This window comes from Salvelinus alpinus, chromosome 8, assembly GCF_045679555.1.
Source record: "Salvelinus alpinus chromosome 8, SLU_Salpinus.1, whole genome shotgun sequence".
Classification (NCBI taxonomy): domain Eukaryota; kingdom Metazoa; phylum Chordata; class Actinopteri; order Salmoniformes; family Salmonidae; genus Salvelinus; species Salvelinus alpinus.
In genome coordinates, this window is record NC_092093.1 from 7,465,533 (window position 1) to 7,482,798 (window position 17,266).

General features: G+C 44.3%; 1 protein-coding gene across 3 annotated transcripts in view; it reads left to right on the forward strand.

The window, feature by feature from the left end:
- Positions 1 to 16,297, forward strand: part of LOC139582483 (steroid hormone receptor ERR2-like) — a 123,534-nt gene extending 107,237 nt beyond the window's left edge. Inside the window, exons 7-8 of one of the 3 annotated variants that reach the window (XM_071412532.1) lie at positions 7,373 to 7,642; positions 14,164 to 16,297. In XM_071412532.1, coding sequence (XP_071268633.1) covers positions 7,373 to 7,642; positions 14,164 to 14,408 — 515 coding nt within the window. In that variant the 3' untranslated portion in view covers positions 14,409 to 16,297. The remainder of the gene's footprint in view (positions 1 to 7,372; positions 7,643 to 14,163) is intronic. The other 2 variants (XM_071412533.1, XM_071412534.1) reach the window with 2 other exon arrangements.
- The last annotated feature ends 969 nt before the right edge of the window (positions 16,298 to 17,266 follow it).

Sequence of the window (17,266 nt, forward strand, 5' to 3'; positions counted from 1 at the left end):
ATAATCCAATCATCCTCTACCTGATAAACATACAAACAGTATGTGTGTGTGTGTGTATATATATACTCAGTATACCAAACATTAAGAACACCTTCCTAATTTTGAGTTACAGCCCCCTTTGCCCTCAGAACAGCCTCAATTTGTCAGGGGGCTTGGACTCAACAAGGTGTCGAACATGTTCCACAGGGATGTTGGCCCATGTTGACGCCAATGCTTCCCATAGTTGTGTCAAGTTGGTTGGATGTCCTTTGGGTGGTGGACCATTCTTTGATACACACGGGAGACTGTTGAGTCTGAAAAACCCTGCAGCTTTGCAGTTCTTGACACGAACCGGTGTGCCTGGCACTTACTACCATACCCCGTTCTAAGGCACTTAAATATTTTGTTTTGCCCGTTCACCCTCTGAATGGCACGCATACACAATCCATGTCTCAATTGTCTCAAAGCTTTAAAGTCCTTCTTTAACCTGTCTCCTCCCCTTCATAAAATCCACTGATTTGAAGTGATATCAATAAGGGATCACAGCTTTCACCTGGATTCACCTGGTCAGTCTGTCATGTGTTCATAATGTTTTGTCCAGTCAGCGTATGTTACATTTACATGTTAGTCACTTAGCAGTATGTTGCATGTTAGTCACTTAGCAGTATGTTACATGTTAGTCACTTAGCAGTATGTTACATGTTAGTCACTTAGCAGTATGTTACATGTTAGTCACTTAGCAGTATGTTACATGTTAGTCACTTAGCAGTATGTTACATGTTAGTCACTTAGCAGTATGTTACATGTTAGTCACTTAGCAGTATTTTGCATGTTAGTCACTTAGCGGTATGTTACATTTACATGTTAGTCACTTAGCAGTATTTTACATGTTAGTCACTTAGCAGTATGTTACATGTTAGTCACTTAGCAGTATGTTACATGTTAGTCACTTAGCAGTATGTTACATGTTAGTCACTTAGCAGTATGTTACATGTTAGTCACTTAGCAGTATGTTACATGTTAGTCACTTAGCAGTATGTTACATGTTAGTCACTTAGCAGTATGTTACATGTTAGTCACTTAGCAGTATGTTACATGTTAGTCACTTAGCAGTATGTTACATTTACATGTTAGTCACTTAGCAGTATGTTACATGTTAGTCACTTAGCAGTATGTTACATGTTAGTCACTTAGCAGTATGTTACATGTTAGTCACTTAGCAGTATGTTACATGTTAGTCACTTAGCAGTATGTTACATGTTAGTCACTTAGCAGTATGTTACATGTTAGTCACTTAGCAGTATGTTGCATGTTAGTCACTTAGCAGTATTTTACATGTTAGTCACTTAGCAGTATGTTACATGTTAGTCACTTAGCAGTATGTTACATGTTAGTCACTTAGCAGTATGTTACATGTTAGTCACTTAGCAGTATTTTACATGTTAGTCACTTAGCAGACGCTCTTACAGGAGCCACGAGGGTTAAGTGCTCTTAACCATTGGGCTTCCTGTAACCCTATATCTACGCTGTAAAATACGGAAAAGCATACAAAACACAGTCAAACGCAAGGCCGCACAGGGTGCCAAACATTAACCGTAAAAATAGATACAGTTTTTTGCAGATTCAAATGAAAATCTTTAAATTAGAGACATTTACATTAAAAGTAAGTGACAACTGTTAATTAACAGACATTTACATTAAAAGTAAGTGACAAACTGTTCATTAACAGACATTCCCTGCTTTCGCAGGCTAAAATTATAGAAGGAAAAACAGTAATTTCTGAAAAGTTTTAAGATGTAAATTAAAACTGAATCATATTGTTAGAAATACATTCTAAATAGCCAATTTGAGGTAAATTACTGTGTATTTACAGTTTTCAACAGTAATTATATAGAAATACACATCAAAATACAATAATTTCTGATTAAAGTGTTTTAAGGTGTAAATCAACTTGCCAATTTTGTAAAAATACATGCAGTTGCCATATTTTGAGGTAAACCTCTGTGTATTTGCTGTATTCCACAGTAATTTCATAGGATTGCCTTATCAAAATGCAGATATTTTCAGTTGAAGTAGGAGGTTTCAGAAGTAAATTAGCTAGCCAATAGTATAAAAATACATTTTAAATATAGTAATTTAATCAGAAATTACTATTTTCTGTTCACTAACATATACTGTTAATGTAAATGTCTGTAATTTTAAGATTATTTTTTTTTACACGTCATTTGAAACTGACATTTTTCTGTAATTTTACAGTTAACGTTTGGTACCCTGTGCTGTCATGCTATTTACGTTTTTTTTAATGTATATTAAAATTACAGGACAACATTGTAACCGTTAGAAAAAGCATTGCAGCACAGGGTGCCAAACATTAACCGTACAATACTTTAAGAGTAAGAGTGACAAAAACGGTTCATTAACAGATAAAATTACAGTAAAACAAGTCATTTGACTAAATTACTATATTTTAAATAAATTATCGGCTAGTTAATTTACATCTTAAACCCCCTACTTTAAGTGAAAATGTGTCAAGAATGTAAACACACATTTTCAATTAAGGGTTTCAGATGTGAACTGAGTAGCAGGTATTGAAAATACACTCCAAATATTGAGAAAATACACTCCAAATATTGAGAAAATACACTCCAAATATTGACAAAATACACTCCAAATATTGCTTTAAAAAGTTCTGTGTTGATTTGGAGTATTCAAAAGTAATTGTACAGGATCAACAGATCATTCAGGAGGTTGGTGGCACCTTAATTGTGGAGAACGGGCTCGTGGTAATGGCTGGAGCGGAATCAGTGGAATGGTATCAAACACAGGGTTTCCATGGTTTCCAGGTGTTTGATGCCATTCCATTCGCTCCGTTCCAGCCATTATTATGAGCCGTCCTCCCCTCAGCAGCCTCCACTGCATTCACACAAACATTTGCACATTAGAATATGGGGCTCGCTATTATAAAACGAGCAGATTATGTAATTATGCACTAGACATGGTTGACATGGCTGTAAATCATTTTCAATAAGATTTGACCAACTTTGTATAACTCTTAGGGAAAACATATTAATTAAGGACACCTGCCGTTTGAATGACAGGCTTACCATGTAAATCCAGGTGAATCCAGGTGGAAGCTTTGATCCGTTATTGATGTCACTTGTTAAATCCATTTCAATCAGTGTAGATGAAGGGGAGGAGACGGGTTTAAATAAGGATTTTCAAACCTTGAGACAATGGAGACATTTTTACATTTACATTTAAGTCATTTAGCAGACGCTCTTATCCAGAGCGACTTACAAATTGGTGCATTCACCTTATGATATCCAGTGGAACAACCACTTTACAATAGTGCATCTAACTCTTTTAAGGGGGGGGGGGGGTTAGAAGGATTACTTTATCCTATCCTAGGTATTCCTTAAAGAGGTGGGGTTTCAGGTGTCTCCGGAAGGTGGTGATTGACTCCGCTGACCTGGCGTCGTGAGGGAGTTTGTTCCACCATTGGGGTGCCAGAGCAGCGAACAGTTTTGACTGGGCTGAGCGGGAACTGTACTTCCTCAGAGGTAGGGAGGCGAGCAGGCCAGAGGTGGATGAACGCAGTGCCCTTGTTTGGGTGTAGGGCCTGATCAGAGCCTGAAGGTACGGAGGTGCCGTTCCCCTCACAGCTCCGTAGGCAAGCACCATGGTCTTGTAGCGGATGCGAGCTTCAACTGGAAGCCAGTGGAGAGAGCGGAGGAGCGGGGTGACGTGAGAGAACTTGGGAAAGTTGAACACCAGACGGGCTGCGGCGTTCTGGATGAGTTGTAGGGGTTTAATGGCACAGGCAGGGAGCCCAGCCAACAGCGAGTTGCAGTAATCCAGACGGGAGATGACAAGTGCCTGGATTAGGACCTGCGCCGCTTCCTGCGTGAGGCAGGGTCGTACTCTGCGAATGTTGTAGAGCATGAACCTACAGGAACGGGTCACCGCCTTGATGTTAGTTGAGAACGACAGGGTGTTGTCCAGGATCACGCCAAGGTTCTTAGCACTCTGGGAGGAGGACACAATGGAGTTGTCAACCGTGATGGCGAGATCATGGAACGGGCAGTCCTTCCCCGGGAGGAAGAGCAGCTCCGTCTTGCCGAGGTTCAGCTTGAGGTGGTGATCCGTCATCCACACTGATATGTCTGCCAGACATGCAGAGATGCGATTCACCACCTGGTTATCAGAGGGGGGAAAGGAGAAGATTAATTGTGTGTCGTCTGCATAGCAATGATAGGAGAGACCATGTGAGGATATGACAGAGCCAAGTGACTTGGTGTATAGCGAGAATAGGAGAGGGCCTAGAACAGAGCCCTGGGGGACACCAGTGGTGAGAGCACGTGGTGCGGAGACAGATTCTCGCCACGCCACCTGGTAGGAGCGACCTGTCAGGTAGGACGCAATCCAAGCGTGGGCCGCGCCGGAGATGCCCAGCTCGGAGAGGGTGGAGAGGAGGATCTGATGGTTCACAGTATCAAAGGCAGCCGATAGGTCTAGAAGGATGAGAGCAGAGGAGAGAGAGTTAGCTTTAGCAGTGCGGAGCGCCTCCGTGACACAGAGAAGAGCAGTCTCAGTTGAATGACTAGTCTTGAAACCTGACTGATTTGGATCAAGAAGGTCATTCTGAGAGAGATAGCAGGAGAGCTGGCCAAGGACGGCACGTTCAAGAGTTTTGGAGAGAAAAGAAAGAAGGGATACTGGTCTGTAGTTGTTGACATCGGAGGGATCGAGTGTAGGTTTTTTCAGAAGGGGTGCAACTCTCGCTCTCTTGAAGACGGAAGGGACGTAGCCAGCGGTCAAGGATGAGTTGATGAGCGAGGTGAGGTAAGGGAGAAGGTCTCCGGAAATGGTCTGGAGAAGAGAGGAGGGGATAGGGTCAAGCGGGCAGGTTGTTGGGCGGCCGGCCGTCACAAGACGCGAGATTTCATCTGGAGAGAGAGGGGAGAAAGAGGTCAAAGCACAGGGTAGGGCAGTGTGAGCAGAACCAGCGGTGTCGTTTGACTTAGCAAACGAGGATCGGATGTCGTCGACCTTCTTTTCAAAATGGTTGACGAAGTCATCAGCAGAGAGGGAGGAGGGGGAGGAGGGGGAGGAGGGGGAGGAGGATTCAGGAGGGAGGAGAAGGTGGCAAAGAGCTTCCTAGGGTTAGAGGCAGATGCTTGGAATTTAGAGTGGTAGAAATTGGCTTTAGCAGCAGAGACAGAAGAGGAGAATGTAGAGAGGAGGGAGTGAAAGGATGCCAGGTCCGCAGGGAGGCGAGTTTTCCTCCATTTCCGCTCGGCTGCCCGGAGCCCTGTTCTGTGAGCTCGCAATGAGTCGTCGAGCCACGGAGCAGGAGGGGAGGACCGAGCCGGCCTGGAGGATAGGGGACATAGAGAGTCAAAGGATGCAGAAAGGGAGGAGAGGAGGGTTGAGGAGGCAGAATCAGGAGATAGGTTGGAGAAGGTTTGAGCAGAGGGAAGAGATGATAGGATGGAAGAGGAGAGAGTAGCGGGGGAGAGAGAGCGAAGGTTGGGACGGCGCGATACCATCCGAGTAGGGGCAGTGTGGGAAGTGTTGGATGAGAGCGAGAGGGAAAATGATACAAGGTAGTGGTCGGAGACTTGGAGGGGAGTTGCAATGAGATTAGTGGAAGAACAGCATCTAGTAAAGATGAGGTCAAGCGTATTGCCTGCCTTGTGAGTAGGGGGGGAAGGTGAGAGGGTGAGGTCAAAAGAGGAGAGGAGTGGAAAGAAGGAGGCAGAGAGGAATGAGTCAAAGGTAGACGTGGGGAGGTTAAAGTCACCCAGAACTGTGAGAGGTGAGCCATCCTCAGGAAAGGAACTTATCAGGGCGTCAAGCTCATTGATGAACTCTCCAAGGGAACCTGGAGGGCGATAAATGATAAGGATGTTAAGCTTGAAAGGGCTGGTAACTGTGACAGCATGGAATTCAAAGGAGGCGATAGACAGATGGGTCAGGGGAGAAAGAGAGAATGTCCACTTGGGAGAGATGAGGATCCCAGTGCCACCACCCCGCTGACCAGAAGCTCTCGGGGTGTGCGAGAACACGTGGGCAGACGAGGAGAGAGCAGTAGGAGTAGCAGTGTTATCAGTGGTAATCCATGTTTCCGTCAGTGCCAAGAAGTCGAGGGACTGGAGGGAAGCATAGGCTGAGATGAACTCTGCCTTGTTGGCCGCAGATCGGCAGTTCCAGAGGCTGCCTGAGACCTGGAACTCCACGTGGGTCGTGCGCGCTGGGACCACCAGGTTAGAGTAGCAGCGGCCACGCGGTGTGAAGCGTTTGTAGACATGGATTGTGTATGTGTGCCATTCAGAGGGTGAACGGGTAAGACAAAGATTGAAGTGCCTTTGCACGGGATATGGTAGTAGGTGTCAGGTGCACCGGTTTGAGTGTGTCAAGAACTGCAATGCTGCAGGGTTTTTCACACTCAACACTTTCCTGTGTGTATCAAGAATGGTTCACCACCAAAAGCACATCCAGCCAATGGTCGAAAAGGGGTCATTAATGAAAGAGGGCAAAGGAGGCTGACATGAATTGTGCAGAGCAACAGACGGGTTACAGTTGGACAGTCCAGTGCAACATTGGTGCCCAAAGACCCGTAAAATAATGCACAACTCGTCGTACCTTGACACGAATGGGCGACGGCAGCCGGCGACATGACAGAGTTCCATTCCTTTCAGCAAAAAACACTAGAGACTGCGGTTACAGTGGGCTGAGGAACGAAAACACTGGAGAATTAGAAAAACATTGCCTGGTCTGATGAATCCTGGTTCCTGCGTCCATTATGCCGCATGTCAACATTGTAGGCTGGTAGTGGTGTGATGGTGTGTTTTCATGGCACACATTGGGCCCCTTGATAAAAGTGTTTTTTAATGCCACATAATATCTGAACATCGTTGCCAATCAGGTGCCTCCCTTCATGGCAGCAGTCTATCCATCTGCGAATAGAAAGCCTTTCGAGACCTTGTAGAGTCCATGCCCCGACGAATTGAGGCTGTTCTGAGGACAAAAGGGAAGCATGCAACTCAATAGCAGGAAGGTGTTCCTAATGTTTTGTACACTCAAGTGTATCATAGTTTAGTTTTTGCAAACTGAGTTTCTAGTGATCTGACTTTGATACATTCCCAGAGTAAAAATATATAAATACATTTTACCCCCCTTGTTCATTAGTAAACTGTGTAAAATTTGCTGGAAATTATATTTTCTTTGTGACCTAGCTCCTTGATTTAACTAATAAATGTGGAAAATTACAATTGCGTATTTGATCTAAAATCCACATGCTGGTGTGAAAGTCAAACACCCTCCACATGGAGCCAATAAGGCAGATATATATATATATAATTAGGCCTAAACCCTACCTATCCTCCTCTAGGATTCTCCAGCCTGTCTCTGGCAGACCAGATGAGTCTACTGCAGAGTGCCTGGATGGAGATCCTGGTCCTGAGCATCGTGTTCCGCTCGTTGGCCTGTGAGGAGGAACTGGTGTATGCTGAGGACTATGTGGTTGATGAGGAACACGCTCGTCTATCTGGCCTGCTGGACCTGCACGTTGCCATCCTGCCTCTGGTCCGACGCTACAAGAAGCTGAGCATGAAGAAAGAGGAGTTTGTCACGCTCAAGGCCATCGCCCTCGCTAACTCAGGTACGGACACAGATGACAGACACACGCAGAAATACACACACAGTCAGAAATGCACACACGCAGAAATACACACACATACAAATTATTATTATATTTGCTGAATTCATGTCAGACTCATAACACCTATTGTTGATAGGAGACACAGGAAACCATCCCCCTTGAAGATTGACATTAGAGTATGTCTGAATGGTCAATCTCTGGTAAATCTAAGTAGCTGACATGTAATTAAAACAAAACAAAATGTCACCAATCTGAGGGCAATCGCATCCACACAGACGATCTGAGATAAGAGGGGACAAAGGGGTCAACAACACGGCGGTTTAATTAAATGTCCCTGCTGTGTGTGTGTGCTCGTCTCTTCTGAATGTGCGTGTGTATAGCGTGTGTGTGTGATTGCCAGTGTTCTCTATCTCCTTCCTCTCTCTCTCCTCCCCTCTTTTTCTATCTCTCGCCTCCCCTTTCTCTCTCTCTCTCCCCCCATCTCTCTCTCTCCCCCCATCTCTCTCTCTCCCCCCATCTCTCTCTCTCCCCCCATCTCTCTCTCCACACCCATCTCTCCCCATCTCTCTCTCTCTCTCTCCCCATCTCTCTCTCTCTCTCCCCATCTCTCTCTCCCCATCTCTCTCTGTCTCTATAACAGTAGCTTCCTGCCAGCTCTCCACAGCCAAGGGAGATATATTTAGCATTTCATTAGGAAAACAGTGTCTGTCAATAAAATGTGTTAAGTGGAGTGGAATGAGCATCAGGGAGCGACGGGCTTGTTTGTTTCCATGTGAAGATGCCTCTCTCCTATCGACAGTTTGCTTGTCCCCTTACTAATCAATGACTGTCTGGAGGGTTCTGTCCCCTTACTAATCAATGACTGTTTGGAGGGTTCTGTCCCCTTACTAATCAATGACTGTCTGGAGGGTTCTGTCCCCTTACTAATCAATGACTGTCTGGAGGGTTCTGTCCCCTTACTAATCAATGACTGTCTGGAGGGTTCTGTCCCCTTACTAATCAATGACTGTTTGGAGGGTCCTGTCCCCTTACTAATCAATGACTTTGGAGGATTTTTTTTCTCCTGGGAGGAGAGAGGGAGGGGGGAGAGAGTTATAACGGATAAAGAAAGCGATGGAGAGAGGTGAAAGGGATGGAGAGAGGTGAAAGGGAAAGGGGTGGAGACAGGTATAAGGGAAAGGGGTGGAGAGGGGTATAAGGGAAAGGGGTGGAGAGCGGTATAGAGTGGTTGGTAGAAGGGGATCAGAGAAGCCGAGGGGCCAGCTGCAGTGCATTTAAACACTGTCTCACAGAAATCTGGTGCTGTAGGTAGGTGTTTGTGTTTGTGTGACAGCTGTGGAAAATCATGGCCATTGATTTAGTAATTAGCTCAGTATCGATGGCATCTACTCCAGTCAGCTGATGGATTACATGGGAATTGTTTCTTCAAAGTTAGTTTTGCATTACGCCCTTCACACACTGAACACACACACGCATGCACACACACAACCACACACACACGCATGCACACACACACAACCACACACATGCATGCACACACACACATGCACACACACACACACATGCATGCACACACACACACACAACCACACACACACACACACATGCATGCACACACACACACACACAACCACACATGCATGCACACGGCACACACACAACCACACATGCATGCACACACACACACAACCACACATGCACACACACACACAACCACACACACACACACACACACACACCCAGCGGAGTATAGGATCACATCAGTTTTAACATGAAGGGCCAAATGAAGACAGGAACAGAACACGTGTGTAGTCCACATAGGAACAGAACACGTGTGTAGTCCACATAGGAACAGAACACGTGTGTAGTCCACATAGGAACAGAACACGTGTGTAGTCCACATAGGAACAGAACACGTGTGTAGTCCACATAGGAACAGAACACGTGTGTAGTCCACATAGGAACAGAACACGTGTGTAGTCCACATAGGAACAGAACACGTGTGTAGTCCACATAGGAACAGAACACGTGTGTAGTCCACATAGGAACAGAACACGTGTGTAGTCCACATGGGAACAGAACACGTGTGTAGTCCACATGGGAACAGAACACGTGTGTAGTCCACATGGGAACAGGACACGTGTGTAGTCCACATGGGAACAGGACACGTGTGTAGTCCACATGGGAACAGGACACGTGTGTAGTCCACATGGGAACAGGACACGTGTGTAGTCCACATGGGAACAGGACACGTGTGTAGTCCACATGGGAACAGGACACGTGTGTAGTCCACATGGGAACAGGACACGTGTGTAGTCCACATGGGAACAGGACACGTGTGTAGTCCACATGGGAACAGGACACGTGTGTAGTCCACATGGGAACAGGACACGTGTGTAGTCCACATGGGAACAGGACACGTGTGTAGTCCACATGGGAACAGGACACGTGTGTAGTCCACATAGGCTAGTTAATTTCCCCAGATAGAAAGATCATTTATACAGAAGACAGCTGTGTGTGTGTGAGAGAAAACGGCTAGCTGCCTGGTAAGAGACACTTAATCAGTCAGTTAGGAACATAATTAGCCCTCTACTTTACTTCTGCCTCAGTCACTTCTCCTCTTTTACTGTGTTACTCTGTTCATACCTGTCTGGAACTCTGGGAACAAAATGGAGGGAGTTACACTTGATTTATAAACAGGCAGTCCCGTGGTGAATCATTCGGTGATTTATAAACGGGCAGTCCCATGGTGAATCATTCGGTGATTTATAAACGGGCAGTCCCATGGTGAATCATCCGGTGATTTATAAACGGGCAGTCCCATGGTGATTTATAAACGGGCAGTCCCATGGTGAATCATCCAGTGATTTATAAACGGGCAGGTCCATGGTGAATCATCCAGTGATTTTATAAACAGGCAGTCCCATGGTGAATCATCCGGTGATTTATAAACAGGCAGTCCCATGGTGAATCATTTGGTGATTTATAAACAGGCAGTCCCATGGTGAATCATTTGGTGATTTATAAACAGGCAGTCCCATGGTGAATCATCCAGTGATTTATAAACAGGCAGTCCCATGGTGATTTATAAACGGGCAGTCCCATGGTGAATCGTCCGGTGATTTATAAATGGGCAGTCCCATGGTGAATCATCCGGTGATTTATAAACGGGCAGTCCCATGGTGAATCATCCAGTGATTTTATAAACAGGCAGTCCCATGGTGAATCATCCGGTGATTTATAAACAGGCAGTCCCATGGTGAATCATCCAGTGATTTATAAACAGGCAGTCCCATGGTGATTTATAAACAGGCAGTCCCATGGTGAATCATCCACTGATTTATAAACAGGCAGTCCCATGGTGATTTATAAACAGGCAGTCCCATGGTGATTTATAAACAGGCAGTCCCATGGTGAATCATCCAGTGATTTTATAAACAGGCAGTCCCATGGTGAATCATCCGGTGATTTATAAACAGGCAGTCCCATGGTGAATCATTTGGTGATTTATAAACAGGCAGTCCCATGGTGAATCATCCAGTGATTTATAAACAGGCAGTCCCATGGTGATTTATAAACGGGCAGTCCCATGGTGAATCATCCAGTGATTTATAAACAGGCAGTCCCATGGTGATTTATAAACGGGCAGTCCCATGGTGAATCATCCGGTGATTTATAAACAGGCAGTCCCATGGTGAATCGTCCGGTGATTTATAAACGGGCAGTCCCATGGTGAATCATTTGGTGATTTATAAACGGGCAGTCCCATGGTGAATCATCCGGTGATTTATAAACGGGCAGTCCCATGGTGAATCGTCCAGTGATTTATAAACGGGCAGTCCCATGGTGAATCATCCGGTGATTTATAAACAGGCAGTCCCATGGTGAATCATCCACTGATTTATAAACAGGCAGTCCCATGGTGAATCGTCCGGTGATTTATAAACAGGCAGTCCCATGGTGAATCGTCCGGTGATTTATAAACGGGCAGTCCCATGGTGAATCGTCCGGTGATTTATAAACAGGCAGTTCCATTTTGGTGTCTCTCATGAAAGATGATGTTGTCCTGTGTTCTAAACATTACCCAGTTCACACAACCAGACAATTTCCACTGCATATCAAGTGTCAACTCGATCCAGTCAGGACATGCTGCTGTGCCAATCAAATGCACTTTCAAAACAGCGTTATCCCTAACCGGAAATCCACTAGCCAACAAATTGATTGTATTTTAGCCTGCGCAGACTTCATATGAAGTGGAGGTTCTCTGTGCGTTTCAGTTCAAACTAGCCTGCTTTTATTGGAGAGTTTCTGTCTGTAAGGGGACTGGTTTCTCTTTCTTGGGGAAATCAGGGCCGTCTGCCGCTAATCTTCACTTGAACGATACCCTGCTAATGCGCACGCATACTAATTCATTAGTAGATGAGAGTATATGGTACAGTATATGGTACAGTATATGGTACAGTATATGGTATATGGTACAGTATATGGTACAGTATATGGTACAGTATATGGTACAGTATACAGTATATGGTACAGTATATGGTCCAGTATACAGTATATGGTACAGTATATGGTACAGTATATGGTACAGTGTACAGTATATGGTACAGTATATAGTATATGGTACAGTATATGGTACAGTATACAGTATATGGTACAGTATACAGTATATGGTACAGTATACAGTATATGGTACAGTATATGGTACAGTATACAGTATATGGTACAGTATACAGTATATGGTACGGTATATGGTACAGTATACGGTATATGGTACGGTATACGGTATATGGTACAGTATACGGTATATGGTACAGTATACGGTATATGGTACAGTATACGGTACAGTATACGGTATACGGTACAGTATACGGTATACGGTACAGTATACGGTACAGTATACGGTATACGGTACAGTATACGGTATACGGTACAGTATACGGTATACGGTACAGTATACGGTATATGGTACAGTATACGGTACAGTATACGGTATATGGTACAGTACAGTATACGGTATATGGTCCAGTATACGGTATATGGTCCAGTATACGGTATATGGTCCAGTATACAGTATATGGTCCAGTATATGGTCCAGTATACAGTATATGGTCCAGTATACAGTATATGGTCCAGTATATGGTCCAGTATACAGTATATGGTCCAGTATATGGTCCAGTATACAGTATATGGTACAGTATATGGTCCAGTATACAGTATATGGTCCAGTATACAGTATATGGTCCAGTATACAGTATGTGGTCCAGTATATGGTACAGTATACGGTATATGGTACAGTATATGGTACAGTATACGGTATATGGTACAGTATACGGTATATGGTACAGTATACGGTATATGGTCCAGGATACGGTATATGGTCCAGGATATGGTATATGGTCCAGGATACGGTATATGGTCCAGGATACGGTATATGGGCCAGGATACGGTATATGGGCCAGGATACGGTATATGGGCCAGGATACGGTATATGGGCCAGGATACGGTATATGGGCCAGGATACGGTATATGGGCCAGGATACGGTATATGGGCCAGGATACGGTATATGGGCCAGGATACGGTATATGGTCCAGGATACGGTATATGGTCCAGGATACGGTATATGGTCCAGGATACGGTATATGGTCCAGGATACGGTATATGGTCCAGGATACGGTATATGGTCCAGGATACGGTATATGGTCCAGGATACGGTATATGGTCCAGGATACGGTATATGGTCCGGCATATGGTCCAGTATATGGTCCAGTATATGGTCCAGGATACGGTATATGGTCCAGGATACGGTATATGGTCCAGGATATGGTATATGGTCCAGGATACGGTATATGGTCCAGGATATGGTATATGGTCCAGGATACGGTATATGGTCCAGGATACGGTATATGGTCCAGGATACGGTATATGGTCCAGGATACGGTATATGGTCCAGGATACGGTATATGGTCCAGTATACGGTATATGGTCCGGCATATGGTCCAGTATATGGTCCAGTATATGGTCCGGTATATGGTGCAGTATACAAAGAAAGGAATATCTTCCCCTGCCTCTCCACAGCATATTTCTATTTCTGCAGCCGAGCCGTTCTCTCCCTGGGGTCCTAGTCACGCACAGTCATTTATTAAGTCCAGTGATTAACCATTCACTAGAGAGAGAGACTCTCAGAAATTGGATGCTTGCTAAAAGGAGCCACTGAATTTAAAGTGGCTCCTAAAGAAGTTTTATTTGCAAGCTACTTTTTGTTGGCATTAAATAAAAGACAACTAAAGTTTCTGTTTTCTCCCTCTCTCCCTCCCACCTTCCCGCCTCCTCTCCCTCCCACCTTCCCGCCTCCACTCCCTCCCTTCCCGCCTCTTCTCCCTCTCCTCTCTCCCCCTCCCTTCCCGCCTCTTCCCCCTCCCTTCCCGCCTCTTCCCCCTCCCTTCCCGCCTCTTCTCCCTCCCTTCCCGCCTCTTCTCCCTCCCTTCCCGCCTCTTCTCCCTCATCTACCTCCGTATAGACTCCATGCATATAGAGGATGTAGAGGCTGTTCAGAGGCTCCAGGACTCTCTCCATGAGGCCTTGCAGGACTTAGAAGGTGCCCACAACACGGAGGACCCTCGGCGGGCAGGAAAGCTGCTGATGACCCTTCCCCTGCTCCGTCAGACCGCGGCCAAGGCCGTGCAGCACTTCTACAGCATCAAGGTGCAGGGGAAAGTGCCCATGCACAAACTCTTCCTGGAGATGCTGGAGGCCAAGGCTTGATGATTGGACCGGGGGATTGACGGACAGCTGCATCACCCAATGAGGAGGATGGACAGCCTGTGAATAGGTGGGGTAACACCATGGAGACCTATGACAGCTACGGGATGAAGTCGACTGCTGTTACTGTGGATCGAAACCCACGTCTAGAACTGAAGAAAAGAGGAATAGAGCAGGAAAATAGACCAACAGATTTTAGGGGTGAATATAAAACGCTTTGATGTAGAATATAGTCATGTATATGAAGATGCTGTGTACAGAACTGTGGGTCTTGTTATAATCAGAGACCCTTCGCTCTAGATCACCGGTAGCTACTGGGAGTTATCTTTCTCTTTTTGTTTTATAATCTCAGTTGTAAAGAGAGGTTTGTTTTGTTTCTTTTCACCTTGAAGCTGAAGTATGACTAGTAATATGTTGTGATGAATCTGAATGGTTAGAGCCACTCAGTTATCTTTCTCTTTTGTTTTATAATCTCAGATGTACAGCATTAGTCTGGTATATATGTATGTACGGTTGTGTCAAATTGCAGTGTTAAAGGGGTTTGGGGATGATTTCATATTATGTTCTTCATCAACCTCAAAGAAACAGATCCCTACACCTATGAAGATAAAAGCTTCTGAAGTCTTCCTAACCAGATCTGGGTTCAAATTAAATTGAAATCTTTCAAAATATTTTGAACGTTTGATTGAGTCTGCCTGGAGTGCCATATCGGTGAGATTTGCCCTTTTGGGACTATACCATTAATTCAGTTGGTCAAGCAAACTCATTCCAAATACTATTTGAACCCAGGTCTGTTCGTAACATATTTACCTCCTAGTTTCATCAACAACACTGTTCCATCCAAGTCTGGAGTTTAGGAAGGGATGGAGTGCACTCTTCTAAATATATATATATATTCTCTCTATAATCTAAAAGGGTTCTTTGGCTGTACCAGTAGGAGAACTCTTTCAAAAACCATTTTTGGTTCAAGGGAGAGCTCTACCTGGAACCCAAAAGGTCTGTACCTGGAACCCAACAGGGTTCTACTTGGAACCAAAAAGGGATTTCCTATGGAGGCAGCTGAATAATTCTTTTTTTTATTTATTTTTTACCCTTTTTAAATCTAAGAGTGTAGTGAACTGGTGAGCATATATAGATGTAGGATCTTAATTTGATCACCCTGTCTCAGGATAACTTTCTTGCAATGCAGGAAAATAAACACTTGAGTACTTTGCAGGAAATTAAAAACTTGAGTAATTGAGGTTTAAAACGGCTTCTGGCATTTTTATATTCCACTTTGAAATTTCAGACTTGATTTTTTATTACAATTTTTTTTATCAACCACTACAAAAATGTCCATTAATTATGATCCACATAATAATTAACATTTCCTGTTGCCGCAGGATTCGTTCCCTGCTGTAGCAAACTGGCTCAAATTAAGATCCTACATCTGTACAGTAGTTAAATAATATGTTGCACTGTGTCTCTGGGTCCTTGGTAATAATGGGGCACTAATGAATGTAGTACATTAGCTCATTCTCACTGGTAGTATCTGCTCATCACTACTGCTTTTACATACTAAAGACACCTAAGCAAAATGTGTGTGTGAAGTGAATCAGTGGCGGCTGTTGAGGGGAGGATGGCTCATAATAGCTGGAACGAAGTGCATAGAATGGCAGCAAACACATGGAAACCATGGAAACCATATTTGATACCATTCCACCTATTCCGCTCCAGCAATTACCACGAGCCCCTCCTGCCACCAACCTCCTGTGTGTGTGTGTACATTTCAGTTAACACTTATAACACTACAAAGAATAACCTAGTATACTGTATGGACTCAGACCTCTAGTCAACAACAATAACATACTGTATGGACTCAGACCTCTAGTCAACAACAATAACATACTGTATGGACTCAGACCTCTAGTCAACAACAATAACATACTGTATGGACTCAGACCTCTAGTCAATAACTTACTGTATGGACTCAGACCTCTAGTCAATAACATACTGAATGGACTCAGACCTCTAGTCAATAACATACTGTATGGACTCAGACCTCTAGTCAATAACATACTGAATGGACTCAGACCTCTAGTCAATAACAATAACATACTGTATGGACTCAGACCTCTAGTCAATAACATACTGTATGGACTCAGACCTCTAGTCAATAACATACTGTATGGACTCAGACCTCTAGTCAACAACAATAACATACTGTATGGACTCAGACCTCTAGTCAATAACATACTGAATGGACTCAGACCTCTAGTCAACAACAATAACATACTGTATGGACTCAGACCTCTAGTCAATAACATACTGAATGGACTCAGACCTCTAGTCCACAACAATAACATACTGTATGGACTCAGACCTCTAGTCCACAACAATAACATACTGTATGGACTCAGACCTCTAGTCCACAACAATAACATACTGTATGGACTCAGACCTCTAGTCAACAACAATAACATACTGTATGGACTCAGACCTCTAGTCAATAACATACTGAATGGACTCAGACCTCTAGTCAATAACAATAACATACTGTATGGACTCAGACCTCTAGTCAACAACAATAACATACTGTATGGACTCAGACCTCTAGTCAACAACAATAACATACTGCATGGACTCAGACCTCTAGTCCACAACAATAACATACTGTATGGACTCAGACCTCTAGTCAATAACAATAACATACTGTATGGACTCAGACCTCTAGTCAACAACAATAACATACTGTATGGACTCAGACCTCTAGTCCACAACAATAACATACTGTATGGACTCAGACCTCTAGTCCACAACAATAACATACTGTATGGACTCAGACCTCTAGTCAACAACAATAACATACTGTATGGACTCAG